Consider the following 23,737-nt stretch of genomic DNA (forward strand, 5'->3'; position numbering starts at 1 on the left):
AAGAGCTGACAACAAGGTAGTGTGGCCGAGCGGTCCAAGGCGCTGGATTAAGGCTCCAGTCTCTCCAGAGGCGTGGGTTCGAATCCCACCACTGCCACTTTTGTAGGGTGCTAACGCCGTCTCGTTGCTTTCACATCAGTAAGTGGGTTTGAAAAGGTGAACTGTGGCTCGACATGTTGTGCGGTCCTTGATGCTTTTTGGGGGCATCGTAGGTATAGTGGCTCCATTCCCAGACAATACAAACCGTGAAGAGGCATTTTGTCTCTTGTGACGGTCGAACACATCCAGATTAGGCCAAGTGTTCCAAACTCGGCAGAAGTATGTACCAGGCTTAGGGCAATCTCTTACTCGTTGGACGTAAGTCGGTGGTGTGAAAAGTTGAACCGTGGCTCCAAATGCCGTGCGATCATGGAGGCCGTTGTGGGCATTGGTGGTATAGTGGCAAGCATAGCTGCCTTCCAGGCAGTTGACCCGGGTTCCATTCCCGGCCAATGCAGAAACTTAAGAAAGATGTGTTTTATCTTGTGACATTCAACCGCTTGCGGGCATTAGAAAAGTCTTATGAGCTCCTGGACAATCGATCAGCTTCGGGAAGATCTCAGGTGGCCAAGAGCTGACAACAAGGTAGTGTGGCCGAGCGGTCCAAGGCGCTGGATTAAGGCTCCAGTCTCTCCGGAGGCGTGGGTTCGAATCCCACCGCTGCCACTTTTGTAGGGTGCTAACGCCGTCTCGTTGCTTTCACGTCAGTAAGTGGGTTTGAAAAGGTGAACTGTGGCTCGACATGTTGTGCGGTCCTTGATGCTTTTTTGGGGCATCGTAGGTATAGTGGCTCCATTCCCAGACAATACAAACCGTGAAGAGGCATTTTGTCTCTTGTGACGGTCGAACACATCCAGATTAGGCCAAGTGTTCCAAACTCGGCAGAAGTATATACCAGGCTTAGGGCAATCTCTTACTCGTTGGACGTAAGTCGGTGGTGTGAAAAGTTGAACCGTGGCTCCAAATGCCGTGCGATCATGGAGGCCGTTGTGGGCATTGGTGGTATAGTGGCAAGCATAGCTGCCTTCCAAGCAGTTGACCCGGGTTCGATTCCCGGCCAATGCAGAAACTTGAGAAAGATGTGTTTTATCTTGTGACATTCAACCGCTTGCGGGCATTAGAAAAGTCTTATGAGCTCCTGGACAATCGATCAGCTTCGGGAAGATCTCGGGTGGCCAAGAGCTGACAACAAGGTAGTGTGGCCGAGCGGTCCAAGGCGCTGGATTAAGGCTCCAGTCTCTCCAGAGGCGTGGGTTCGAATCCCACCACTGCCACTTTTGTAGGGTGCTAACGCCGTCTCGTTGCTTTCACATCAGTAAGTGGGTTTGAAAAGGTGAACTGTGGCTCGACATGTTGTGCGGTCCTTGATGCTTTTTGGGGGCATCGTAGGTATAGTGGCTCCATTCCCAGACAATACAAACCGTGAAGAGGCATTTTGTCTCTTGTGACGGTCGAACACATCCAGATTAGGCCAAGTGTTCCAAACTCGGCAGAAGTATGTACCAGGCTTAGGGCAATCTCTTACTCGTTGGACGTAAGTCGGTGGTGTGAAAAGTTGAACCGTGGCTCCAAATGCCGTGCGATCATGGAGGCCGTTGTGGGCATTGGTGGTATAGTGGCAAGCATAGCTGCCTTCCAGGCAGTTGACCCGGGTTCCATTCCCGGCCAATGCAGAAACTTAAGAAAGATGTGTTTTATCTTGTGACATTCAACCGCTTGCGGGCATTAGAAAAGTCTTATGAGCTCCTGGACAATCGATCATCTTCGGGAAGATCTCGGGTGGCCAAGAGCTGACAACAAGGTAGCGTGGCCGAGCGGTCCAAGGCGCTGGATTAAGGCTCCAGTCTCTCCGGAGGCGTGGGTTCGAATCCCACCGCTGCCACTTTTGTAGGGTGCTAACGCCGTCTCGTTGCTTTCACGTCAGTAATTGGGTTTGAAAAGGTGAACTGTGGCTCGACATGTTGTGCGGTCCTTGATGCTTTTTGGGGGCATAGTAGGTATAGTGGCTCCATTCCCAGACAATACAAACCGCGAAGAGGCATTTTGTCTCTTGTGACGGTCGAACACATCCAGATTAGGCCAAGTGTTCCAAACTCGGCAGAAGTATATACCAGGCTTAGGGCAATCTCTTACTCGTTGGACGTAAGTCGTGGTGTAAAAAGTTGAACCGTGGCCCCAAATGCCGTGCGATCATGAAGGCCGTTGTGGGCATTGGTGGTATAGTGGCAAGCATAGCTGCCTTCCAAGCAGTTGACCCGGGTTCGATTCCCGGCCAATACAGAAACTTAAGAAAGATGTGTTTTATGTTGTGACATTCAACCGCTTGCGGGCATTAGAAAAGTCTTATGAGCTCCTGGACAATCGATCAGCTTCGGGAAGATCTCGGGTGGCCAAGAGCTGACATCAAGGTAATGTGGCCGAGCGGTCCAAGGCGCTGGATTAAGGCTCCAGTCTCTCCAGAGGCGTGGGTTCGAATCCCACCGCTGCCACTTTTGTAGGGTGCTAACGCCGTCTCGTTGCTTTCACATCAGTAAGTGGGTTTGAAAAGGTGAACTGTGGCTCGACATGTTGTGCGGTCCTTGATGCTTTTTGGGGGCATCGTAGGTATAGTGGCTCCATTCCCAGACAATACAAACCGTGAAGAGGCATTTTGTCTCTTGTGACGGTCGAACACATCCAGATTAGGCCAAGTGTTCCAAACTCGGCAGAAGTATGTACCAGGCTTAGGGCAATCTCTTACTCGTTGGACGTAAGTCGGTGGTGTGAAAAGTTGAACCGTGGCTCCAAATGCCGTGCGATCATGGAGGCCGTTGTGGGCATTGGTGGTATAGTGGCAAGCATAGCTGCCTTCCAGGCAGTTGACCCGGGTTCGGTTCCCGGCCAATGCAGAAACTTGAGAAAGATGTGTTTTATCTTGTGACATTCAACCGCTTGCGGGCATTAGAAACATCTTGTGAGCTCCTGGACGATCGATCAGCTTCGGGAGGATATCGGGTTGCCTAGAGCTGACAACGGGGTAGCGTGGCCGAGCGGTCCAAGGCGCTGGATTTAGGCTCCAGTCTCTCCGGAGGCGTGGGTTCGAATCCCACCGCTGCCACTTTTGTAGGGTGCTAACGCCGTCTCGTTGCTTTCACGTCAGTAATTGGGTTTGAAAAGGTGAACTGTGGCTCGACATGTTGTGCGGTCCTTGATGCTTTTTGGGGCATCGTAGGTATAGTGGCTCCATTCCCAGACAATACAAACCGTGAAGAGGCATTTTGTCTCTTGTGACGGTCGAACACATCCAGATTAGGCCAAGTGTTCCAAACTCGGCAGAAGTATATACCAGGCTTAGGGCAATCTCTTACTCGTTGGACGTAAGTCGTGGTGTGAAAAGTTGAACCGTGGCCCCAAATCCCGTGCGATCATGGAGGCCGTTGTGGGCATTGGTGGTATAGTGGTAAGCATAGCTGCCTTCCAAGCAGTTGACCCGGGTTCGATTCCCGGCCAATGCAGAAACTTAAGAAAGATGTGTTTTATGTTGTGACATTCAACCGCTTGCGGGCATTAGAAAAGTCTTATGAGCTCCTGGACAATCGATCAGCTTCGGGAAGATCTCGGGTGGCCAAGAGCTGACAAGAAGGTAGCGTGGCCGAGGGGTCCAAGGTGCTGGATTAAGGATCCAGTCTCTCCGGAGGCGTGGGTTCGAATCCCACCGCTGCCACTTTTGTAGGGTGCCAACGCCGTCTCGTTGCTTTCACGTCAGTAAGTGGGTTTGAAAAGGTGAACTGTGGCTCGACATGTTGTGCGGTCCTTGATGCTTTTTTGGGGCATCGTAGGTATAGTGGCTCCATTCCCAGACAATACAAACCGTGAAGAGGCATTTTGTCTCTTGTGACGGTCGAACACATCCAGATTAGGCCAAGTGTTCCAAACTCGGCAGAAGTATATACCAGGCTTAGGGCAATCCCTTACTTGTTGGACGTAAGTCGGTGGTGTGAAAAGTTGAACCGTGGCTCCAAATGCCGTGCGATCATGGAGGCCGTTGTGGGCATTGGTGGTATAGTGGCAAGCATAGCTGCCTTCCAGGCAGTTGACCCGGGTTCGATTCCAGGCCAATGCAGAAACTTGAGAAAGATGTGTTTTATCTTGTGACATTCAACCGCTTGCGGGCATTAGAAACATCTTTTGAGCTCCTGGACGATCGATCAGCTTCGGGAGGATATCGGGTTGCCTAGAGCTGACAACGGGGTAGCGTGGCCGAGCAGTCCAAGGCGCTGGATTTAGGCTCCAGTCTCTCCGGAGGCGTGGGTTCGAATCCCACCGCTGCCACTTTTGTAGGGTGCTAACGCCGTCTCGTTGCTTTCACGTCAGTAAGTGGGTTTGAAAAGGTGAACTGTGGCTCGACATGTTGTGCGGTCCTTGATGCTTTTTTGGGGCATCGTAGGTATAGTGGCTCCATTCCCAGACAATACAAACCGTGAAGAGGCATTTCGTCTCTTGTGACGGTCGAACACATCCAGATTAGGCCAAGTGTTCCAAACTCGGCAGAAGTATATACCAGGCTTAGGGCAATCTCTTACTCGTTGGACGTCAGTCGGTGGTGTGAAAAGTTGAACCGTGGCTCCAAATGCCGTGCGATCATGGAGGCCGTTGTGGGCATTGGTGGTATAGTGGCAAGCATAGCTGCCTTCCAAGCAGTTGACCCGGGTTCGATTCCAGGCCAATGCAGAAACTTGAGAAAGATGTGTTTTATCTTGTGACATTCAACCGCTTGCGGGCATTAGAAACATCTTTTGAGCTCCTGGACGATCGATCAGCTTCGGGAGGATATGGGGTTGCCTAGAGCTGACAACGGGGTAGCGTGGCCGAGCGGTCCAAGGCGCTGGATTTAGGCTCCAGTCTCTCCGGAGGCGTGGGTTCGAATCCCACCGCTGCCACTTTTGTAGGGTGCTAACGCCGTCTCGTTGCTTTCACGTCAGTAAGTGGGTTTGAAAAGGTGAACTGTGGCTCGACATGTTGTGCGGTCCTTGATGCTTTTTTGGGGCATCGTAGGTATAGTGGCTCCATTCCCAGACAATACAAACCGTGAAGAGGCATTTTGTCTCTTGTGACGGTCGAACACATCCAGATTAGGCCAAGTGTTCCAAACTCGGCAGAAGTATATACCAGGCTTAGGGCAATCTCTTACTCGTTGGACGTCAGTCGGTGGTGTGAAAAGTTGAACCGTGGCTCCAAATGCCGTGCGATCATGGAGGCCGTTGTGGGCATTGGTGGTATAGTGGCAAGCATAGCTGCCTTCCAAGCAGTTGACCCGGGTTCGATTCCCGGCCAATGCAGAAACTTGAGAAAGATGTGTTTTATCTTGTGACATTCAACCGCTTGCGGGCATTAGAAACATCTTTTGAGCTCCTGGACGATCGATCAGCTTCGGGAGGATATCGGGTTGCCTAGAGCTGACAACGGGGTAGCGTGGCCGAGCGGTCCAAGGCGCTGGATTTAGGCTCCAGTCTCTCCGGAGGCGTGGGTTCGAATCCCACCGCTGCCACTTTTGTAGGGTGCTAACGCCGTCTCGTTGCTTTCACGTCAGTAAGTGGGTTTGAAAAGGTGAACTGTGGCTCGACATGTTGTGCGGTCCTTGATGCTTTTTTGGGGCATCGTAGGTATAGTGGCTCCATTCCCAGACAATACAAACCGTGAAGAGGCATTTTGTCTCTTGTGACGGTCGAACACATCCAGATTAGGCCAAGTGTTCCAAACTCGGCAGAAGTATATACCAGGCTTAGGGCAATCTCTTACTCGTTGGACGTAAGTCGTGGTGTAAAAAGTTGAACCGTGGCCCCAAATGCCGTGCGATCATGAAGGCCGTTGTGGGCATTGGTGGTATAGTGGCAAGCATAGCTGCCTTCCAAGCAGTTGACCCGGGTTCGATTCCCGGCCAATACAGAAACTTAAGAAAGATGTGTTTTATGTTGTGACATTCAACCGCTTGCGGGCATTAGAAAAGTCTTATGAGCTCCTGGACAATCGATCAGCTTCGGGAAGATCTCGGGTGGCCAAGAGCTGACATCAAGGTAATGTGGCCGAGCGGTCCAAGGCGCTGGATTAAGGCTCCAGTCTCTCCAGAGGCGTGGGTTCGAATCCCACCGCTGCCACTTTTGTAGGGTGCTAACGCCGTCTCGTTGCTTTCACATCAGTAAGTGGGTTTGAAAAGGTGAACTGTGGCTCGACATGTTGTGCGGTCCTTGATGCTTTTTGGGGGCATCGTAGGTATAGTGGCTCCATTCCCAGACAATACAAACCGTGAAGAGGCATTTTGTCTCTTGTGACGGTCGAACACATCCAGATTAGGCCAAGTGTTCCAAACTCGGCAGAAGTATGTACCAGGCTTAGGGCAATCTCTTACTCGTTGGACGTAAGTCGGTGGTGTGAAAAGTTGAACCGTGGCTCCAAATGCCGTGCGATCATGGAGGCCGTTGTGGGCATTGGTGGTATAGTGGCAAGCATAGCTGCCTTCCAGGCAGTTGACCCGGGTTCGGTTCCCGGCCAATGCAGAAACTTGAGAAAGATGTGTTTTATCTTGTGACATTCAACCGCTTGCGGGCATTAGAAACATCTTGTGAGCTCCTGGACGATCGATCAGCTTCGGGAGGATATCGGGTTGCCTAGAGCTGACAACGGGGTAGCGTGGCCGAGCGGTCCAAGGCGCTGGATTTAGGCTCCAGTCTCTCCGGAGGCGTGGGTTCGAATCCCACCGCTGCCACTTTTGTAGGGTGCTAACGCCGTCTCGTTGCTTTCACGTCAGTAATTGGGTTTGAAAAGGTGAACTGTGGCTCGACATGTTGTGCGGTCCTTGATGCTTTTTGGGGCATCGTAGGTATAGTGGCTCCATTCCCAGACAATACAAACCGTGAAGAGGCATTTTGTCTCTTGTGACGGTCGAACACATCCAGATTAGGCCAAGTGTTCCAAACTCGGCAGAAGTATATACCAGGCTTAGGGCAATCTCTTACTCGTTGGACGTAAGTCGTGGTGTGAAAAGTTGAACCGTGGCCCCAAATCCCGTGCGATCATGGAGGCCGTTGTGGGCATTGGTGGTATAGTGGTAAGCATAGCTGCCTTCCAAGCAGTTGACCCGGGTTCGATTCCCGGCCAATGCAGAAACTTAAGAAAGATGTGTTTTATGTTGTGACATTCAACCGCTTGCGGGCATTAGAAAAGTCTTATGAGCTCCTGGACAATCGATCAGCTTCGGGAAGATCTCGGGTGGCCAAGAGCTGACAAGAAGGTAGCGTGGCCGAGGGGTCCAAGGTGCTGGATTAAGGATCCAGTCTCTCCGGAGGCGTGGGTTCGAATCCCACCGCTGCCACTTTTGTAGGGTGCCAACGCCGTCTCGTTGCTTTCACGTCAGTAAGTGGGTTTGAAAAGGTGAACTGTGGCTCGACATGTTGTGCGGTCCTTGATGCTTTTTTGGGGCATCGTAGGTATAGTGGCTCCATTCCCAGACAATACAAACCGTGAAGAGGCATTTTGTCTCTTGTGACGGTCGAACACATCCAGATTAGGCCAAGTGTTCCAAACTCGGCAGAAGTATATACCAGGCTTAGGGCAATCCCTTACTTGTTGGACGTAAGTCGGTGGTGTGAAAAGTTGAACCGTGGCTCCAAATGCCGTGCGATCATGGAGGCCGTTGTGGGCATTGGTGGTATAGTGGCAAGCATAGCTGCCTTCCAGGCAGTTGACCCGGGTTCGATTCCAGGCCAATGCAGAAACTTGAGAAAGATGTGTTTTATCTTGTGACATTCAACCGCTTGCGGGCATTAGAAACATCTTTTGAGCTCCTGGACGATCGATCAGCTTCGGGAGGATATCGGGTTGCCTAGAGCTGACAACGGGGTAGCGTGGCCGAGCGGTCCAAGGCGCTGGATTTAGGCTCCAGTCTCTCCGGAGGCGTGGGTTCGAATCCCACCGCTGCCACTTTTGTAGGGTGCTAACGCCGTCTCGTTGCTTTCACGTCAGTAAGTGGGTTTGAAAAGGTGAACTGTGGCTCGACATGTTGTGCGGTCCTTGATGCTTTTTTGGGGCATCGTAGGTATAGTGGCTCCATTCCCAGACAATACAAACCGTGAAGAGGCATTTCGTCTCTTGTGACGGTCGAACACATCCAGATTAGGCCAAGTGTTCCAAACTCGGCAGAAGTATATACCAGGCTTAGGGCAATCTCTTACTCGTTGGACGTCAGTCGGTGGTGTGAAAAGTTGAACCGTGGCTCCAAATGCCGTGCGATCATGGAGGCCGTTGTGGGCATTGGTGGTATAGTGGCAAGCATAGCTGCCTTCCAAGCAGTTGACCCGGGTTCGATTCCAGGCCAATGCAGAAACTTGAGAAAGATGTGTTTTATCTTGTGACATTCAACCGCTTGCGGGCATTAGAAACATCTTTTGAGCTCCTGGACGATCGATCAGCTTCGGGAGGATATGGGGTTGCCTAGAGCTGACAACGGGGTAGCGTGGCCGAGCGGTCCAAGGCGCTGGATTTAGGCTCCAGTCTCTCCGGAGGCGTGGGTTCGAATCCCACCGCTGCCACTTTTGTAGGGTGCTAACGCCGTCTCGTTGCTTTCACGTCAGTAAGTGGGTTTGAAAAGGTGAACTGTGGCTCGACATGTTGTGCGGTCCTTGATGCTTTTTTGGGGCATCGTAGGTATAGTGGCTCCATTCCCAGACAATACAAACCGTGAAGAGGCATTTCGTCTCTTGTGACGGTCGAACACATCCAGATTAGGCCAAGTGTTCCAAACTCGGCAGAAGTATATACCAGGCTTAGGGCAATCTCTTACTCGTTGGACGTCAGTCGGTGGTGTGAAAAGTTGAACCGTGGCTCCAAATGCCGTGCGATCATGGAGGCCGTTGTGGGCATTGGTGGTATAGTGGCAAGCATAGCTGCCTTCCAAGCAGTTGACCCGGGTTCGATTCCCGGCCAATGCAGAAACTTGAGAAAGATGTGTTTTATCTTGTGACATTCAACCGCTTGCGGGCATTAGAAACATCTTTTGAGCTCCTGGACGATCGATCAGCTTCGGGAGGATATCGGGTTGCCTAGAGCTGACAACGGGGTAGCGTGGCCGAGCGGTCCAAGGCGCTGGATTTAGGCTCCAGTCTCTCCGGAGGCGTGGGTTCGAATCCCACCGCTGCCACTTTTGTAGGGTGCTAACGCCGTCTCGTTGCTTTCACGTCAGTAAGTGGGTTTGAAAAGGTGAACTGTGGCTCGACATGTTGTGCGGTCCTTGATGCTTTTTTGGGGCATCGTAGGTATAGTGGCTCCATTCCCAGACAATACAAACCGTGAAGAGGCATTTTGTCTCTTGTGACGGTCGAACACATCCAGATTAGGCCAAGTGTTCCAAACTCGGCAGAAGTATATACCAGGCTTAGGGCAATCTCTTACTCGTTGGACGTAAGTCGGTGGTGTGAAAAGTTGAACCGTGGCTCCAAATGCCGTGCGATCATGGAGGCCGTTGTGGGCATTGGTGGTATAGTGGCAAGCATAGCTGCCTTCCAAGCAGTTGACCCGGGTTTGATTCCCGGCCAATGCAGAAACTTGAGAAAGATGTGTTTTATCTTGTGACATTCAACCGCTTGCGGGCATTAGAAAAGTCTTATGAGCTCCTGGACAATCGATCAGCTTCGGGAAGATCTCGGGTGGCCAAGAGCTGACAACAAGGTAGTGTGGCCGAGCGGTCCAAGGCGCTGGATTAAGGCTCCAGTCTCTCCAGAGGCGTGGGTTCGAATCCCACCACTGCCACTTTTGTAGGGTGCTAACGCCGTCTCGTTGCTTTCACATCAGTAAGTGGGTTTGAAAAGGTGAACTGTGGCTCGACATGTTGTGCGGTCCTTGATGCTTTTTGGGGGCATCGTAGGTATAGTGGCTCCATTCCCAGACAATACAAACCGTGAAGAGGCATTTTGTCTCTTGTGACGGTCGAACACATCCAGATTAGGCCAAGTGTTCCAAACTCGGCAGAAGTATGTACCAGGCTTAGGGCAATCTCTTACTCGTTGGACGTAAGTCGGTGGTGTGAAAAGTTGAACCGTGGCTCCAAATGCCGTGCGATCATGGAGGCCGTTGTGGGCATTGGTGGTATAGTGGCAAGCATAGCTGCCTTCCAGGCAGTTGACCCGGGTTCCATTCCCGGCCAATGCAGAAACTTAAGAAAGATGTGTTTTATGTTGTGACATTCAACCGCTTGCGGGCATTAGAAAAGTCTTATGAGCTCCTGGACAATCGATCAGCTTCGGGAAGATCTCGGGTGGCCAAGAGCTGACATCAAGGTAATGTGGCCGAGCGGTCCAAGGCGCTGGATTAAGGCTCCAGTCTCTCCAGAGGCGTGGGTTCGAATCCCACCGCTGCCACTTTTGTAGGGTGCTAACGCCGTCTCGTTGCTTTCACATCAGTAAGTGGGTTTGAAAAGGTGAACTGTGGCTCGACATGTTGTGCGGTCCTTGATGCTTTTTGGGGGCATCGTAGGTATAGTGGCTCCATTCCCAGACAATACAAACCGTGAAGAGGCATTTTGTCTCTTGTGACGGTCGAACACATCCAGATTAGGCCAAGTGTTCCAAACTCGGCAGAAGTATATACCAGGCTTAGGGCAATCCCTTACTTGTTGGACGTAAGTCGGTGGTGTGAAAAGTTGAACCGTGGCTCCAAATGCCGTGCGATCATGGAGGCCGTTGTGGGCATTGGTGGTATAGTGGCAAGCATAGCTGCCTTCCAGGCAGTTGACCCGGGTTCGATTCCCGGCCAATGCAGAAACTTGAGAAAGATGTGTTTTATCTTGTGACATTCAACCGCTTGCGGGCATTAGAAACATCTTTTGAGCTCCTGGACGATCGATCAGCTTCGGGAGGATATCGGGTTGCCTAGAGCTGACAACGGGGTAGCGTGGCCGAGCGGTCCAAGGCGCTGGATTTAGGCTCCAGTCTCTCCGGAGGCGTGGGTTCGAATCCCACCGCTGCCACTTTTGTAGGGTGCTAACGCCGTCTCGTTGCTTTCACGTCAGTAAGTGGGTTTGAAAAGGTGAACTGTGGCTCGACATGTTGTGCGGTCCTTGATGCTTTTTTGGGGCATCGTAGGTATAGTGGCTCCATTCCCAGACAATACAAACCGTGAAGAGGCATTTCGTCTCTTGTGACGGTCGAACACATCCAGATTAGGCCAAGTGTTCCAAACTCGGCAGAAGTATATACCAGGCTTAGGGCAATCTCTTACTCGTTGGACGTCAGTCGGTGGTGTGAAAAGTTGAACCGTGGCTCCAAATGCCGTGCGATCATGGAGGCCGTTGTGGGCATTGGTGGTATAGTGGCAAGCATAGCTGCCTTCCAAGCAGTTGACCCGGGTTCGATTCCAGGCCAATGCAGAAACTTGAGAAAGATGTGTTTTATCTTGTGACATTCAACCGCTTGCGGGCATTAGAAACATCTTTTGAGCTCCTGGACGATCGATCAGCTTCGGGAGGATATCGGGTTGCCTAGAGCTGACAACGGGGTAGCGTGGCCGAGCGGTCCAAGGCGCTGGATTTAGGCTCCAGTCTCTCCGGAGGCGTGGGTTCGAATCCCACCGCTGCCACTTTTGTAGGGTGCTAACGCCGTCTCGTTGCTTTCACGTCAGTAAGTGGGTTTGAAAAGGTGAACTGTGGCTCGACATGTTGTGCGGTCCTTGATGCTTTTTTGGGGCATCGTAGGTATAGTGGCTCCATTCCCAGACAATACAAACCGTGAAGAGGCATTTTGTCTCTTGTGACGGTCGAACACATCCAGATTAGGCCAAGTGTTCCAAACTCGGCAGAAGTATATACCAGGCTTAGGGCAATCTCTTACTCGTTGGACGTCAGTCGGTGGTGTGAAAAGTTGAACCGTGGCTCCAAATGCCGTGCGATCATGGAGGCCGTTGTGGGCATTGGTGGTATAGTGGCAAGCATAGCTGCCTTCCAAGCAGTTGACCCGGGTTCGATTCCCGGCCAATGCAGAAACTTGAGAAAGATGTGTTTTATCTTGTGACATTCAACCGCTTGCGGGCATTAGAAACATCTTTTGAGCTCCTGGACGATCGATCAGCTTCGGGAGGATATCGGGTTGCCTAGAGCTGACAACGGGGTAGCGTGGCCGAGCGGTCCAAGGCGCTGGATTTAGGCTCCAGTCTCTCCGGAGGCGTGGGTTCGAATCCCACCGCTGCCACTTTTGTAGGGTGCTAACGCCGTCTCGTTGCTTTCACGTCAGTAAGTGGGTTTGAAAAGGTGAACTGTGGCTCGACATGTTGTGCGGTCCTTGATGCTTTTTTGGGGCATCGTAGGTATAGTGGCTCCATTCCCAGACAATACAAACCGTGAAGAGGCATTTCGTCTCTTGTGACGGTCGAACACATCCAGATTAGGCCAAGTGTTCCAAACTCGGCAGAAGTATATACCAGGCTTAGGGCAATCTCTTACTCGTTGGACGTCAGTCGGTGGTGTGAAAAGTTGAACCGTGGCTCCAAATGCCGTGCGATCATGGAGGCCGTTGTGGGCATTGGTGGTATAGTGGCAAGCATAGCTGCCTTCCAAGCAGTTGACCCGGGTTCGATTCCCGGCCAATGCAGAAACTTGAGAAAGATGTGTTTTATCTTGTGACATTCAACCGCTTGCGGGCATTAGAAACATCTTTTGAGCTCCTGGACGATCGATCAGCTTCGGGAGGATATCGGGTTGCCTAGAGCTGACAACGGGGTAGCGTGGCCGAGCGGTCCAAGGCGCTGGATTTAGGCTCCAGTCTCTCCGGAGGCGTGGGTTCGAATCCCACCGCTGCCACTTTTGTAGGGTGCTAACGCCGTCTCGTTGCTTTCACGTCAGTAAGTGGGTTTGAAAAGGTGAACTGTGGCTCGACATGTTGTGCGGTCCTTGATGCTTTTTTGGGGCATCGTAGGTATAGTGGCTCCATTCCCAGACAATACAAACCGTGAAGAGGCATTTCGTCTCTTGTGACGGTCGAACACATCCAGATTAGGCCAAGTGTTCCAAACTCGGCAGAAGTATATACCAGGCTTAGGGCAATCTCTTACTCGTTGGACGTCAGTCGGTGGTGTGAAAAGTTGAACCGTGGCTCCAAATGCCGTGCGATCATGGAGGCCGTTGTGGGCATTGGTGGTATAGTGGCAAGCATAGCTGCCTTCCAAGCAGTTGACCCGGGTTCGATTCCAGGCCAATGCAGAAACTTGAGAAAGATGTGTTTTATCTTGTGACATTCAACCGCTTGCGGGCATTAGAAACATCTTTTGAGCTCCTGGACGATTGATCAGCTTCGGGAGGATATCGGGTTGCCTAGAGCTGACAACGGGGTAGCGTGGCCGAGCGGTCCAAGGCGCTGGATTTAGGCTCCAGTCTCTCCGGAGGCGTGGGTTCGAATCCCACCGCTGCCACTTTTGTAGGGTGCTAACGCCGTCTCGTTGCTTTCACGTCAGTAAGTGGGTTTGAAAAGGTGAACTGTGGCTCGACATGTTGTGCGGTCCTTGATGCTTTTTTGGGGCATCGTAGGTATAGTGGCTCCATTCCCAGACAATACAAACCGTGAAGAGGCATTTCGTCTCTTGTGACGGTCGAACACATCCAGATTAGGCCAAGTGTTCCAAACTCGGCAGAAGTATATACCAGGCTTAGGGCAATCTCTTACTCGTTGGATGTCAGTCGGTGGTGTGAAAAGTTGAACCGTGGCTCCAAATGCCGTGCGATCATGGAGGCCGTTGTGGGCATTGGTGGTATAGTGGCAAGCATAGCTGCCTTCCAAGCAGTTGACCCGGGTTCGATTCCCGGCCAATGCAGAAACTTGAGAAAGATGTGTTTTATCTTGTGACATTCAACGCTTGCGGGCATTAGAAACATCTTGTGAGCTCCTGGACGATCGATCAGCTTCGGGAGGATATCGGGTTGCCTAGAGCTGACAACGGGGTAGCGTGGCCGAGCGGTCCAAGGCGCTGGATTTAGGCTCCAGTCTCTCCGGAGGCGTGGGTTCGAATCCCACCGCTGCCACTTTTGTAGGGTGCTAACGCCGTCTCGTTGCTTTCACGTCAGTAATTGGGTTTGAAAAGGTGAACTGTGGCTCGAAATGTTGTGCGGTCCTTGATGCTTTTTGGGGCATCGTAGGTATAGTGGCTCCATTCCCAGACAATACAAACCGTGAAGAGGCATTTTGTCTCTTGTGACGGTCGAACACATCCAGATTAGGCCAAGTGTTCCAAACTCGGCAGAAGTATATACCAGGCTTAGGGCAATCTCTTACTCGTTGGACGTCAGTTGGTGGCGTGAAAAGTTGAACCGTGGCTCCAAATGCCGTGCGATCATGGAGGCCGTTGTGGGCATTGGTGGTATAGTGGCAAGCATAGCTGCCTTCCAAGCAGTTGACCCGGGTTCGATTCCAGGCCAATGCAGAAACTTGAGAAAGATGTGTTTTATCTTGTGACATTCAACCGCTTGCGGGCATTAGAAACATCTTTTGAGCTCCTGGACGATCGATCAGCTTCGGGAGGATATCGGGTTGCCTAGAGCTGACAACGGGGTAGCGTGGCCGAGCGGTCCAAGGCGCTGGATTTAGGCTCCAGTCTCTCCGGAGGCGTGGGTTCGAATCCCACCGCTGCCACTTTTGTAGGGTGCTAACGCCGTCTCGTTGCTTTCACGTCAGTAAGTGGGTTTGAAAAGGTGAACTGTGGCTCGACATGTTGTGCGGTCCTTGATGCTTTTTGGGGGCATCGTAGGTATAGTGGCTCCATTCCCAGACAATACAAACCGTGAAGAGGCATTTTGTCTCTTGTGACGGTCGAACACATCCAGATTAGGCCAAGTGTTCCAAACTCGGCAGAAGTATATACCAGGCTTAGGGCAATCTCTTACTCGTTGGACGTAAGTCAGTGGCGTGAAAAGTTGAACCGTTGCTCCAAATGCCGTGCGATCATGGAGGCCGTTGTGGGCATTGGTGGTATAGTGGCAAGCATAGCTGCCTTCCAAGCAGTTGACCCGGGTTTGATTCCCGGCCAATGCAGAAACTTGAGAAAGATGTGTTTTATCTTGTGACATTCAACCGCTTGCGGGCATTAGAAACATCTTGTGAGCTCCTGGACGATCGATCAGCTTCGGGAGGATATCGGGTTGCCTAGAGCTGACAACGGGGTAGCGTGGCCGAGCGGTCCAAGGCGCTGGATTTAGGCTCCAGTCTCTCCGGAGGTGTGGGTTCGAATCCCACCGCTGCCACTTTTGTAGGGTGCTAACGCCGTCTTGTTGCTTTCACGTCAGTAAGTGGGTTTGAAAAGGTGAACTGTGGCTCGACATGTTGTGCGGTCCTTGATGCTTTTTTGGGGCATTGTAGGTATAGTGGCTCCATTCCCAGACAATACAAACCGTGAAGAGGCATTTCGTCTCTTGTGACGGTCGAACACATCCAGATTAGGCCAAGTGTTCCAAACTCGGCAGAAGTATATACCAGGCTTAGGGCAATCTCTTACTCGTTGGACGTCAGTCGGTGGTGTGAAAAGTTGAACCGTGGCTCCAAATGCCGTGCGATCATGGAGGCCGTTGTGGGCATTGGTGGTATAGTGGCAAGCATAGCTGCCTTCCAAGCAGTTGACCCGGGTTCGATTCCCGGCCAATGCAGAAACTTGAGAAAGATGTGTTTTATCTTGTGACATTCAACCGCTTGCGGGCATTAGAAACATCTTGTGAGCTCCTGGACGATCGATCAGCTTCGGGAGGATATCGGGTTGCCTAGAGCTGACAACGGGGTAGCGTGGCCGAGCGGTCCAAGGCGCTGGATTTAGGCTCCAGTCTCTCCGGAGGCGTGGGTTCGAATCCCACCGCTGCCACTTTTGTAGGGTGCTAACGCCGTCTCGTTGCTTTCACGTCAGTAAGTGGGTTTGAAAAGGTGAACTGTGGCTCGACATGTTGTGCGGTCCTTGATGCTTTTTGGGGGCATCGTAGGTATAGTGGCTCCATTCCCAGACAATACAAACCGTGAAGAGGCATTTTGTCTCTTGTGACGGTCGAACACATCCAGATTAGGCCAAGTGTTCCAAACTCGGCAGAAGTATATACCAGGCTTAGGGCAATCTCTTACTCGTTGGACGTAAGTCGGTGGTGTGAAAAGTTGAACCGTGGCTCCAAAAGCCGTGCGATCATGAAGGCCGTTGTGGGCATTGGTGGTATAGTGGCAAGCATAGCTGCCTTCCAAGCAGTGGCCAGCCGTGTGTAGCCGTAGAGGATTTTTGTGACCTTTTCTACGTGCATTTGAGAGAACAGGATCGAATCCCACCCAAGGCAAAGTGTCTTATTTCAGTATTAAATATATTAATTCCCATGATTAATTTAAGATTATAAAGTACCATTGTAAAGATTCAAATATTGTTTTGATTTATTAATTTGGTGTATTCCTGCTAAGAGAATGACTTTCCTTGAATCCTCTTACATAAAAAAAGTATATTTTATGTTTACAAATAGATGTTGGAGAACACAGAATGTATGTATAATATTTTTTTTTTTTTTTTTAACTCTTTATTTATAGCATTTTTAAATGTTTACACAAAGTACAAACAACACACAGAACATAGCGTGGGGCACTACAGTTGAGCATAGATAATTCCACATGTCCACGTCAAATGACCTTTAAATGTCCACGGACTCTCACAGTGAAAAAGCGTCCAATTCTTCTGATATAAAGACAGTCCATTTCTCCCATTTTCTGAGGAAAATTTCTCCTTTAGATCTTAGAGAAAAAGTCATCCTTTCCATCGTAAAGATCTCCTTGATTATATCCCTCCATTGTTGAAGGCTTGGAGGCTCAGGTTTGTACCAGTTCCTTGTAATCGCTTTTTTGCAAGCAATAAACTATATTTTACACAAATACCAGTCCTTTTTATCAATAACATCATCTCTTATTATACCTAAATACAGGACCGTAACATCAATAGGTAGACCGTATCCCAGAACCTTTTTCAAAATTAAACATATATTACTCCAAAATATTTTAATTTTGGGACATGTCCAGAAAATGTGTGAGTGATTGGCATCTATTTGTCCACACTGTCTCCAACACTGTTGTTGTGACTTGGATGATTTACTTTTAATTTGGGGAGTGATGAAGAAGCGGATCAGGTTTTTCCAGCCAAATTCTCTCCACCTCTTGGAGAATGTTGTTGAATGTTGTGTTTCCCAAATTAAATGCCAATCCTCCTGGGATATTTCAATTTCTAATTCCTTTTCCCATTTTAGCTTAATATATTCAGTATTGTTTCCTTTCTGTTTTTGAAGACCCTGATATAGTTTGGAAATTACTTTTTTACTGTCCTCTTTATAGGCTTTAATGAAAACATTAATAACTTCATTGCCTTCCTCAGATAATTCAGGTTTGATCTCTTTATCATAATAATCTCTCATTTGTAAATATTTGTAAAAATCTCTATTTCCTAATTCAAATTCCTTCTGTAGTTCTCCAAAATTCTTAAATATATTCCCTTTGGTCAAAGTGCATAACGCTGTTATGCCCCTATCCCACCATTGTCTGAATCCGACATCTATGGTTCCTGGTTTGAATTTAGGGTCTAGTGCCGGCCAGATTAATATTTTGGCATCTCCCTCCATGTTGTACTTCTTAACAATTTTACACCAAATATTCAATGTTTGTTTAATAATTTCATTTTGGCTGTTTTGATGTAATTTATTCCCTTTATCTCCTAATGTAGCATGAACTGGAAATGTTTCTATGATATTTTCTATATCTTTCCATTTCGCATTGTATAAAGGGCAGGATGCACATACTAAAAACCTCAATTGCGCTGCAAAAAAGTATTCCCTTAAATTAGGCACAGATAATCCTCCCTCATCCTTACTTAACTGCAGTGTTTTATATTTTACTCTTGGCCTCTTACCAGCCCATATAAATCTGGATATCCATTTGTCCCAGGTTTTAAACTGGGTTTCTAAGATTATATGTGGAATAGATTGAAATAAATATAACAATCTTGGCAATATATTCATTTTAATAACCTCAATTCGTGAGCCAAAGTCCAATGGGAAGGCCGACCATCTTCTGAAATCCTCTTGAATATTGGCGTTAATTTGGTTATAATTAATCTCAAATACTTTATCAAGTTTCTTTGCAATTACCACACCCAAATATTTAATTGTTTTTGCCTTCCAATTAATCTTGTATTTTTCTCTTATTTTCGGGGCAGGGAAGTAGTTTGACGAGAGAATTTGAGTCTTTGCTACATTCAATTTATATCCTGAGTACCGGCCAAATTCCTCTAAAATCGACATTAAGTTGGGAAATGATCTATCTGGGTCTTGAAGGAACACAATGACATCATCAGCAAATAATCCAATAATATGGTCCTGCCCTCCTATTTGAATACCTTTCAAACCTTTGCTTTGTCTGATTAATTGTGCCAGGGGCTCAACATAAAACGCGAAAAGAGTGGGGCTAAGACAGCAACCTTGGCGAGTCCCTCGTTGTAGAGTAAATCTATCAGTTAAATTACCATTAATTTTAATCCTTGCTGTTGGCTCTTGGTAAAGAGTTTTAATGCACTGTATTGCTTGTGTATTAAATCCAAATTTCTCTAATACCTGGTACAAAAAATTCCAATTAACACGGTTAAAAGCCTTTTCTGCGTCAAGGCTGACTAATAGCGAATTAACTTCCTGTTTTTGAGTGTGGTCTATAATATGTAATGTGCGCCTAATGTTATCTTGAGTCTGCCGACCCTTGATAAACCCTGTCTGATCTTCATCAATAAGATCTGGCAGGAAGTGTTCTATCCTTTTAGAAATAATAGAAGTATATAATTTGTAGTCCACATTAAGAATGGAAATAGGTCTGTAGGACTCACAATATTCTTTATTTTTGCCCTCTTTCGGGATAACTGATATTACAGCCTCCTTCCAGGAAGGTGGAAGCTTTCCCTGATTAAGTGTCAAATTAAAAGAGTTGAGGAGAAGGGGAGACAATTCCTCTCTGAAAGTCTTATACCATTCATTCGGGAATCCATCGCTACCAGGCGATTTGTTTGTTTTTAATCTACTAATCGCGTCATCTAATTCCTTCTTGGTGATGCTAGAAGTTAATTTTTCATTTTGTGCTTCCCCTATACACGGTAAATCCAGTGAATTAAGAAATTCCTTTATTTTATGTTCCTCTTCTGTTGGAGGTTGTGAATATAATTCTTTGTAGTAGTTTTTGAACACATTATCTATTTCTTCATGTTTATATAATATTTGTTTTGTCTGGGGGTCCCAAATCTTATGGATTGTTGAGGATTGTTGTTGTACTTTAAGACGCCGCGTTAGATATTTAGCCGCTTTAGGGCCAGATTCGTAATAAGTTTGTTTAGTGAACCGCAGTTTTTTCTCTATCTCGTCACTAAGAATATCATCTATGTGTTGCCTGGTTAATGATATCTGCTGTAATATTGACCCATCTTTATTGTTTTTGTGTTGGTGTTCTAGATTTCTCAATTTGGTAATCAATTTCTCATAGTTTCCCAGTCTAACCTTTTTTAGGTATGCTGCCCTTGCTATTAGCCTCCCCCTCATAACTGCTTTTAATGTATCCCAGAGTATGGTTGAATCAACTAGACCATCATTGTTCTCTTCTATGCAATTTTTAATTTCTTTTTTAATTTCCTCTTTTGCTTCCCTATTATTTATCATGCCCACATTTAACTTCCATAACGTATTTCTACGCCTTCCATTCAAATGTATGCTAAGATAAATTATACTATGATCTGACAAGTCCGTTACCCCAATGCTGCAATTCTCAATCTTGTGTCTATCAATTTTGTTCATAAAGAAGTAGTCTATTCTAGAATATTCAGAGTGACGTGCTGAAAGATGAGTGTAATCCCTTTCCAGGGGGTGAAGTTCCCTCCATACGTCTAACATCCCAAGCTCTGTTAGGCAGGTACTGACCAGTCTGGATAGCGGGGTCCTGATTCTCTTATTGTTAGTTGAATCAAGTTTAGCATTTAAAATCAAATTAAAGTCCCCAGCACAAACTAGTGTTCCCTCACTCTCTAGAGCTATTGTTTCAAACAGTTGTTGTACAAAGGATTTATCAGTACCGGGTGGTACATAAACATTGATTAAGGTAACCACAATATTCTCTATTTTCCCCTTTACTATAACGTATCTACCCTCTTTATCTTTTAATACTTTTGTGACTTCGAAATTGAGGGAATTAGATATCAATATGGCCACCCCTCTTTTGGGCCCCTTTTCAAAAGCACTGAAAAAAGTGTTTTTATATCCAAACTTCTTTAATTTGTCATGCTCTTGCTTGGACAAATGCGTTTCTTGTAAATAAATCACTTGGTTCTTTTCCTTTTTCATTTTGGCTAGTACTTTTGCTCTTTTGACCGGATTGTTGAGCCCGTTAACATTTAAGGATGCTATCTTCACAATATTACACTGTGTCATTTATGTGGACAAAGAAGAGAAGGGAGAAAAAATAAAACAGCAGTGGCCCCACCTGAACATGAACATGAAACAACAGAAAAAAACAAAAAAACAGCTGAGCTCCAAAAGGAGGGAATCTTCAGTCCCTCCAGAGTGACGATCTCGTTGGTAGATCGAGGGGAAATCCTCTTATAAGTGGAGGGCCCTAATTTAGAAATGACGTCTGCGCCTACGGTGTGGGTTACAGTCATACTAAATGAGTCCAACGTTCATGTACGCCATGTACATCTTATAACACCCAGCTCCCGACAGGTACGATGAATAAACATGGAGTCGATATGTTGCGCATCCCTCGGGATCCAAAACTATCCTATACAACAATTATAAAAGAACATTCTTACCGAACTGTTTTTCCCATTTCACGGCTTAATATGTCAATTATCGGATCTCTGAAACTCTTGCAGCCTCTCCTTCGCCCGCAGTGCTGTAGTCGCGTTGCTCCTCCGTGTCCCCTCCTTGCGCTGCCAATCCATCGCCATGCTGAGCCTCGCCTCCCGTGATGTATCATCCACCGCCGGTGCAGGAGGCATCCCCTCCGCGAATCCGCGCCTCTCCAGCTCGTCCCTCACCTCCTTCGGGTTGTCATACGTCCGTGTGCCCGTGTCCCAATGGATCCGCATCCTGGTAAAGGGCGTCTGGAATCTGATTCCTCTCTCATGCAGGGTTCGTTTGGCGGGGTTGTATTGTTTCCTTTTCAGCACAATCTCTGAAGCGTAGTCATGGTCAAATGACAGGGCTTTATTTCCCAGGTGAATTTTCTTCCCCCACACTTCTCTCAGGATTCTCTCTTTTGTAGAAAACTCCAGAAAGTTCACAATAATAGGCCTGGGAAAGGCACCCTCTGCAGGTTTCTGTGCGAGTGATCGGTGAGCTCTCTGTATGCGTAAATTACAGTCTCCCGGTAGAGAAAGCTCACGCTTGAGCAGAGTTTCCACAAACTTGATAACCGACTCACCCTCCGCCCCCTCTGCAGCTCCGTAAATGCGAATGTTATTTCGCCTCGATCTTGATTCTTGATCTGTGAGCTTTTCTTGTAGGACTTTTTGTTGTTTGAGTGAGAGCAAGAGGGCTTCATTTGCTTCCTGCGCCCAGTGCTCAAGTTTTTCCAACCGCGACTCAGCCTCGGTCACTCTTCCGTGTTGTAGTTGTTGTTCGGTGGCTAATGAAGTGAATCTTTGGTCTATTCCTTGCTTGAAGTTTTCAAGGTCCGCTTTCATGTCACGTCGCAACGTTTCCCCAAACGAGTTAAAGTGCTCTTTCATCTCAGTTTTCATCCCTCTTATCTCCTTGCTTATATTTTGTAAGCCCGAGAGGGTCTCGGCCTCGTTGCCTGACTCGCCTGAATTTTCATGGCGGCCGTCTTCATCAGTTTCGCATGTAGCAAGCGTGTCTTCCATTTCACTGTTCTCAGCGATTTTCGGCGTGTTGATTCGGTTTTTCCGACTCCTTGACTTCTTCTTCCCACTCATGTCAGCAATTCTGTATTTATAAGGTTTAAGTTTCGAGTTTTTAGGGGAATTTTCAAACTTGACTGTCGGGAGCTGAGGTGCCGCGCTGCCTACTCCAACATGGCGTAACCCGGAACCCCATGTATAATGCATTTTACACAGACCACTTGGATGATTATCATATCTTTTTTATTTGAGAACCTGCAGTGCTTTTCATTGGCTTTGCAATTTTGACTGTAACCACAGTAAATAATTCTTAAACACCACACCACAATATAGCTATGAACAATATTAACAAAAATATGTACAGTAATGTTTATGTGCAGCAATGTACATAGATATGGATATAAACAATGATATATATATATATATATAAATATATATATAAAGTGATCAAATAAATATGTACAGTAATGTTATGTTGAGCAATGAAAAAGATACAGCAAGTGAAGTCAATTAACATCATATTTACAATGTAACACACACTAAGAAATTCACACACACAAAATGCCACCTACAAATAAGTGTGAGAGAGCGAGTGTATCACTTGCCCTTCTCAACCATCCACCTCTGCTTTTCAGCCTCATAAAAGGCAGACTGCTGAAACTCCCTCCAGGTCATCTCCTTTACCATGCCCTGTGACTGGTAGAGGGACAAAACTCTGGAGGGACAGTAAATGTACTTTCCAGCTACACCAGGAAAGTTGCCATGAATGTGAGGACTGTTGGGGCTTTGCTTCACTGGCTGATGGCAGAACCTGCACAGACGGCCGGTAGGGTGCTGCTCCAAAGACTTTCTCTTTCCTCTCTCCTCTGTTACCCTCTTTCTCTCTGCCCCTCTCTGCTTTGAGGCCTCCAACTCCTGCTGAAAGAAGGCAGTGGCAGCAAAATCCTCAAAGGCCATCCTGGGGTTGGTGAGGCCTTCAGCTGAATAGGACATGAAGACCTTCTTCGAACAGTAGAAATACTTCACCTCTCCAGTCTGATAAAAGAAATGGACAGAGGAGCCATCATTGAGGTAGCGGGATTTTGGCTGTCCACATGCGAGGCAGGTCCTTGTTTTTTTAGGCTGCTGCTGTTGTTGTTGTTGCTGCATTGCTGCCTGCTGCTTTTCAAGGATCTCCTTGACCATGACCTCTACTGTAGCCTTGGTTAGTGGGGCATCCTCAGTGGAACCCACTGTAGGTGGGTTTACAGGAGGCAGAGGAGTGGGTGGGTTTACAGGAGCAGGAGGCAGAGGAGTGACTGGCACGCTGACTGTTTGACTTTTGACAGTCAGACGCTGCCACAGCTGCTGGGTCTCCAGGAGCTTCTCTGGGCTGGTGTTTAGTGAGGAGCTGGTGTTAATTAGCTTGGCAAGATGTTTCACATATCGAGAGATATGCTGCCTTGTTGTTGGGTGCAGCAGGCTGTTGGGATCTGTGCAGGCACTCTGCACCATGGCAGCATAGCCAGCATCCACCCTCTTCAGAAGGTCTTTTTCCCCGTGGTGCTTGGCTAGGAGCCCATCAATAGCAGCTCTCATTGGATCTGTCCATCGGTTGTGATCCAGGACGAAGATGCGGCCTCCTGTTTTGATGGGTCCAGTGCGGGCAGCACATGGAGATGCTGTACGGGGCAGTGGTGGTGTGTTTGGCAGAACTGCAAAAGGTATTGCAAAAAGGTAAGTATTATGTTAAACTTTAATTAAACATTGACTTGTGTGTAACATTTAAATGACTGTACCTGTTTCCATCAGGGTATCTGTA

At 48.1% G+C, this 23,737-nt stretch overlaps 1 protein-coding gene and 41 non-coding genes across 42 annotated transcripts; 41 read left to right on the top strand and 1 right to left on the bottom strand.

The window, feature by feature from the left end:
• The first annotated feature begins 15 nt into the window (after positions 1-15).
• trnal-aag (transfer RNA leucine (anticodon AAG)) lies at positions 16-97 on the top strand. Its single transcript has one exon. It is a non-coding gene; the product is annotated as a tRNA-Leu (tRNA).
• A 526-nt stretch (positions 98-623) lies between these two features.
• On the top strand, positions 624-705 carry trnal-aag (transfer RNA leucine (anticodon AAG)). The gene has a single exon. It is a non-coding gene; the product is annotated as a tRNA-Leu (tRNA).
• Positions 706-1,032: 327 nt separating this feature from the next.
• Positions 1,033-1,104, top strand: trnag-ucc (transfer RNA glycine (anticodon UCC)). Its single transcript has one exon. It is a non-coding gene; the product is annotated as a tRNA-Gly (tRNA).
• A 127-nt stretch (positions 1,105-1,231) lies between these two features.
• On the top strand, positions 1,232-1,313 carry trnal-aag (transfer RNA leucine (anticodon AAG)). The gene has a single exon. It is a non-coding gene; the product is annotated as a tRNA-Leu (tRNA).
• Positions 1,314-1,839: 526 nt separating this feature from the next.
• On the top strand, positions 1,840-1,921 carry trnal-aag (transfer RNA leucine (anticodon AAG)). Its single transcript has one exon. It is a non-coding gene; the product is annotated as a tRNA-Leu (tRNA).
• Positions 1,922-2,247: 326 nt separating this feature from the next.
• On the top strand, positions 2,248-2,319 carry trnag-ucc (transfer RNA glycine (anticodon UCC)). Its single transcript has one exon. It is a non-coding gene; the product is annotated as a tRNA-Gly (tRNA).
• Positions 2,320-2,446: 127 nt separating this feature from the next.
• Positions 2,447-2,528, top strand: trnal-aag (transfer RNA leucine (anticodon AAG)). Its single transcript has one exon. It is a non-coding gene; the product is annotated as a tRNA-Leu (tRNA).
• A 526-nt stretch (positions 2,529-3,054) lies between these two features.
• trnal-uag (transfer RNA leucine (anticodon UAG)) lies at positions 3,055-3,136 on the top strand. Its single transcript has one exon. It is a non-coding gene; the product is annotated as a tRNA-Leu (tRNA).
• A 325-nt stretch (positions 3,137-3,461) lies between these two features.
• trnag-ucc (transfer RNA glycine (anticodon UCC)) lies at positions 3,462-3,533 on the top strand. The gene has a single exon. It is a non-coding gene; the product is annotated as a tRNA-Gly (tRNA).
• Positions 3,534-3,660: 127 nt separating this feature from the next.
• trnal-aag (transfer RNA leucine (anticodon AAG)) lies at positions 3,661-3,742 on the top strand. The gene has a single exon. It is a non-coding gene; the product is annotated as a tRNA-Leu (tRNA).
• Positions 3,743-4,268: 526 nt separating this feature from the next.
• On the top strand, positions 4,269-4,350 carry trnal-uag (transfer RNA leucine (anticodon UAG)). The gene has a single exon. It is a non-coding gene; the product is annotated as a tRNA-Leu (tRNA).
• Positions 4,351-4,876: 526 nt separating this feature from the next.
• On the top strand, positions 4,877-4,958 carry trnal-uag (transfer RNA leucine (anticodon UAG)). Its single transcript has one exon. It is a non-coding gene; the product is annotated as a tRNA-Leu (tRNA).
• Positions 4,959-5,285: 327 nt separating this feature from the next.
• trnag-ucc (transfer RNA glycine (anticodon UCC)) lies at positions 5,286-5,357 on the top strand. Its single transcript has one exon. It is a non-coding gene; the product is annotated as a tRNA-Gly (tRNA).
• A 127-nt stretch (positions 5,358-5,484) lies between these two features.
• On the top strand, positions 5,485-5,566 carry trnal-uag (transfer RNA leucine (anticodon UAG)). The gene has a single exon. It is a non-coding gene; the product is annotated as a tRNA-Leu (tRNA).
• A 326-nt stretch (positions 5,567-5,892) lies between these two features.
• On the top strand, positions 5,893-5,964 carry trnag-ucc (transfer RNA glycine (anticodon UCC)). The gene has a single exon. It is a non-coding gene; the product is annotated as a tRNA-Gly (tRNA).
• A 127-nt stretch (positions 5,965-6,091) lies between these two features.
• On the top strand, positions 6,092-6,173 carry trnal-aag (transfer RNA leucine (anticodon AAG)). The gene has a single exon. It is a non-coding gene; the product is annotated as a tRNA-Leu (tRNA).
• A 526-nt stretch (positions 6,174-6,699) lies between these two features.
• On the top strand, positions 6,700-6,781 carry trnal-uag (transfer RNA leucine (anticodon UAG)). The gene has a single exon. It is a non-coding gene; the product is annotated as a tRNA-Leu (tRNA).
• A 325-nt stretch (positions 6,782-7,106) lies between these two features.
• Positions 7,107-7,178, top strand: trnag-ucc (transfer RNA glycine (anticodon UCC)). Its single transcript has one exon. It is a non-coding gene; the product is annotated as a tRNA-Gly (tRNA).
• A 127-nt stretch (positions 7,179-7,305) lies between these two features.
• Positions 7,306-7,387, top strand: trnal-aag (transfer RNA leucine (anticodon AAG)). Its single transcript has one exon. It is a non-coding gene; the product is annotated as a tRNA-Leu (tRNA).
• Positions 7,388-7,913: 526 nt separating this feature from the next.
• Positions 7,914-7,995, top strand: trnal-uag (transfer RNA leucine (anticodon UAG)). Its single transcript has one exon. It is a non-coding gene; the product is annotated as a tRNA-Leu (tRNA).
• A 526-nt stretch (positions 7,996-8,521) lies between these two features.
• Positions 8,522-8,603, top strand: trnal-uag (transfer RNA leucine (anticodon UAG)). The gene has a single exon. It is a non-coding gene; the product is annotated as a tRNA-Leu (tRNA).
• A 327-nt stretch (positions 8,604-8,930) lies between these two features.
• On the top strand, positions 8,931-9,002 carry trnag-ucc (transfer RNA glycine (anticodon UCC)). The gene has a single exon. It is a non-coding gene; the product is annotated as a tRNA-Gly (tRNA).
• Positions 9,003-9,129: 127 nt separating this feature from the next.
• On the top strand, positions 9,130-9,211 carry trnal-uag (transfer RNA leucine (anticodon UAG)). Its single transcript has one exon. It is a non-coding gene; the product is annotated as a tRNA-Leu (tRNA).
• A 327-nt stretch (positions 9,212-9,538) lies between these two features.
• trnag-ucc (transfer RNA glycine (anticodon UCC)) lies at positions 9,539-9,610 on the top strand. Its single transcript has one exon. It is a non-coding gene; the product is annotated as a tRNA-Gly (tRNA).
• Positions 9,611-9,737: 127 nt separating this feature from the next.
• Positions 9,738-9,819, top strand: trnal-aag (transfer RNA leucine (anticodon AAG)). Its single transcript has one exon. It is a non-coding gene; the product is annotated as a tRNA-Leu (tRNA).
• Positions 9,820-10,345: 526 nt separating this feature from the next.
• trnal-aag (transfer RNA leucine (anticodon AAG)) lies at positions 10,346-10,427 on the top strand. The gene has a single exon. It is a non-coding gene; the product is annotated as a tRNA-Leu (tRNA).
• A 327-nt stretch (positions 10,428-10,754) lies between these two features.
• trnag-ucc (transfer RNA glycine (anticodon UCC)) lies at positions 10,755-10,826 on the top strand. The gene has a single exon. It is a non-coding gene; the product is annotated as a tRNA-Gly (tRNA).
• A 127-nt stretch (positions 10,827-10,953) lies between these two features.
• On the top strand, positions 10,954-11,035 carry trnal-uag (transfer RNA leucine (anticodon UAG)). Its single transcript has one exon. It is a non-coding gene; the product is annotated as a tRNA-Leu (tRNA).
• A 526-nt stretch (positions 11,036-11,561) lies between these two features.
• Positions 11,562-11,643, top strand: trnal-uag (transfer RNA leucine (anticodon UAG)). The gene has a single exon. It is a non-coding gene; the product is annotated as a tRNA-Leu (tRNA).
• A 327-nt stretch (positions 11,644-11,970) lies between these two features.
• Positions 11,971-12,042, top strand: trnag-ucc (transfer RNA glycine (anticodon UCC)). The gene has a single exon. It is a non-coding gene; the product is annotated as a tRNA-Gly (tRNA).
• A 127-nt stretch (positions 12,043-12,169) lies between these two features.
• Positions 12,170-12,251, top strand: trnal-uag (transfer RNA leucine (anticodon UAG)). The gene has a single exon. It is a non-coding gene; the product is annotated as a tRNA-Leu (tRNA).
• Positions 12,252-12,578: 327 nt separating this feature from the next.
• On the top strand, positions 12,579-12,650 carry trnag-ucc (transfer RNA glycine (anticodon UCC)). Its single transcript has one exon. It is a non-coding gene; the product is annotated as a tRNA-Gly (tRNA).
• A 127-nt stretch (positions 12,651-12,777) lies between these two features.
• On the top strand, positions 12,778-12,859 carry trnal-uag (transfer RNA leucine (anticodon UAG)). Its single transcript has one exon. It is a non-coding gene; the product is annotated as a tRNA-Leu (tRNA).
• A 526-nt stretch (positions 12,860-13,385) lies between these two features.
• Positions 13,386-13,467, top strand: trnal-uag (transfer RNA leucine (anticodon UAG)). The gene has a single exon. It is a non-coding gene; the product is annotated as a tRNA-Leu (tRNA).
• Positions 13,468-13,794: 327 nt separating this feature from the next.
• On the top strand, positions 13,795-13,866 carry trnag-ucc (transfer RNA glycine (anticodon UCC)). Its single transcript has one exon. It is a non-coding gene; the product is annotated as a tRNA-Gly (tRNA).
• Positions 13,867-13,992: 126 nt separating this feature from the next.
• Positions 13,993-14,074, top strand: trnal-uag (transfer RNA leucine (anticodon UAG)). The gene has a single exon. It is a non-coding gene; the product is annotated as a tRNA-Leu (tRNA).
• A 525-nt stretch (positions 14,075-14,599) lies between these two features.
• trnal-uag (transfer RNA leucine (anticodon UAG)) lies at positions 14,600-14,681 on the top strand. The gene has a single exon. It is a non-coding gene; the product is annotated as a tRNA-Leu (tRNA).
• Positions 14,682-15,008: 327 nt separating this feature from the next.
• trnag-ucc (transfer RNA glycine (anticodon UCC)) lies at positions 15,009-15,080 on the top strand. The gene has a single exon. It is a non-coding gene; the product is annotated as a tRNA-Gly (tRNA).
• A 127-nt stretch (positions 15,081-15,207) lies between these two features.
• trnal-uag (transfer RNA leucine (anticodon UAG)) lies at positions 15,208-15,289 on the top strand. Its single transcript has one exon. It is a non-coding gene; the product is annotated as a tRNA-Leu (tRNA).
• Positions 15,290-15,616: 327 nt separating this feature from the next.
• Positions 15,617-15,688, top strand: trnag-ucc (transfer RNA glycine (anticodon UCC)). Its single transcript has one exon. It is a non-coding gene; the product is annotated as a tRNA-Gly (tRNA).
• A 127-nt stretch (positions 15,689-15,815) lies between these two features.
• trnal-uag (transfer RNA leucine (anticodon UAG)) lies at positions 15,816-15,897 on the top strand. Its single transcript has one exon. It is a non-coding gene; the product is annotated as a tRNA-Leu (tRNA).
• Positions 15,898-22,421: 6,524 nt separating this feature from the next.
• On the bottom strand, positions 22,422-23,559 carry LOC146296612 (uncharacterized). Its single transcript, XM_084683261.1, has one exon. The coding sequence runs from the start codon at positions 23,512-23,514 to the stop codon at positions 22,534-22,536; it is 981 nt and encodes a 326-aa protein (XP_084539387.1). The 5' UTR covers positions 23,515-23,559; the 3' UTR covers positions 22,422-22,533.
• Positions 23,560-23,737: the final 178 nt, after the last annotated feature.

The sequence above is a fragment of the Hypomesus nipponensis genome, chromosome 3 (genome assembly GCF_054491055.1).
Source record: "Hypomesus nipponensis isolate SF chromosome 3, ASM5449105v1, whole genome shotgun sequence".
Classification (NCBI taxonomy): Eukaryota; Metazoa; Chordata; class Actinopteri; order Osmeriformes; family Osmeridae; genus Hypomesus; species Hypomesus nipponensis.

Bases quoted from the DNA above. Each gene is read 5' to 3' on its own strand.
- LOC146296612 (XM_084683261.1), bottom strand. From the start codon at position 23,514: ATGAGAGCTGCTATTGATGGGCTCCTAGCCAAGCACCACGGGGAAAAA.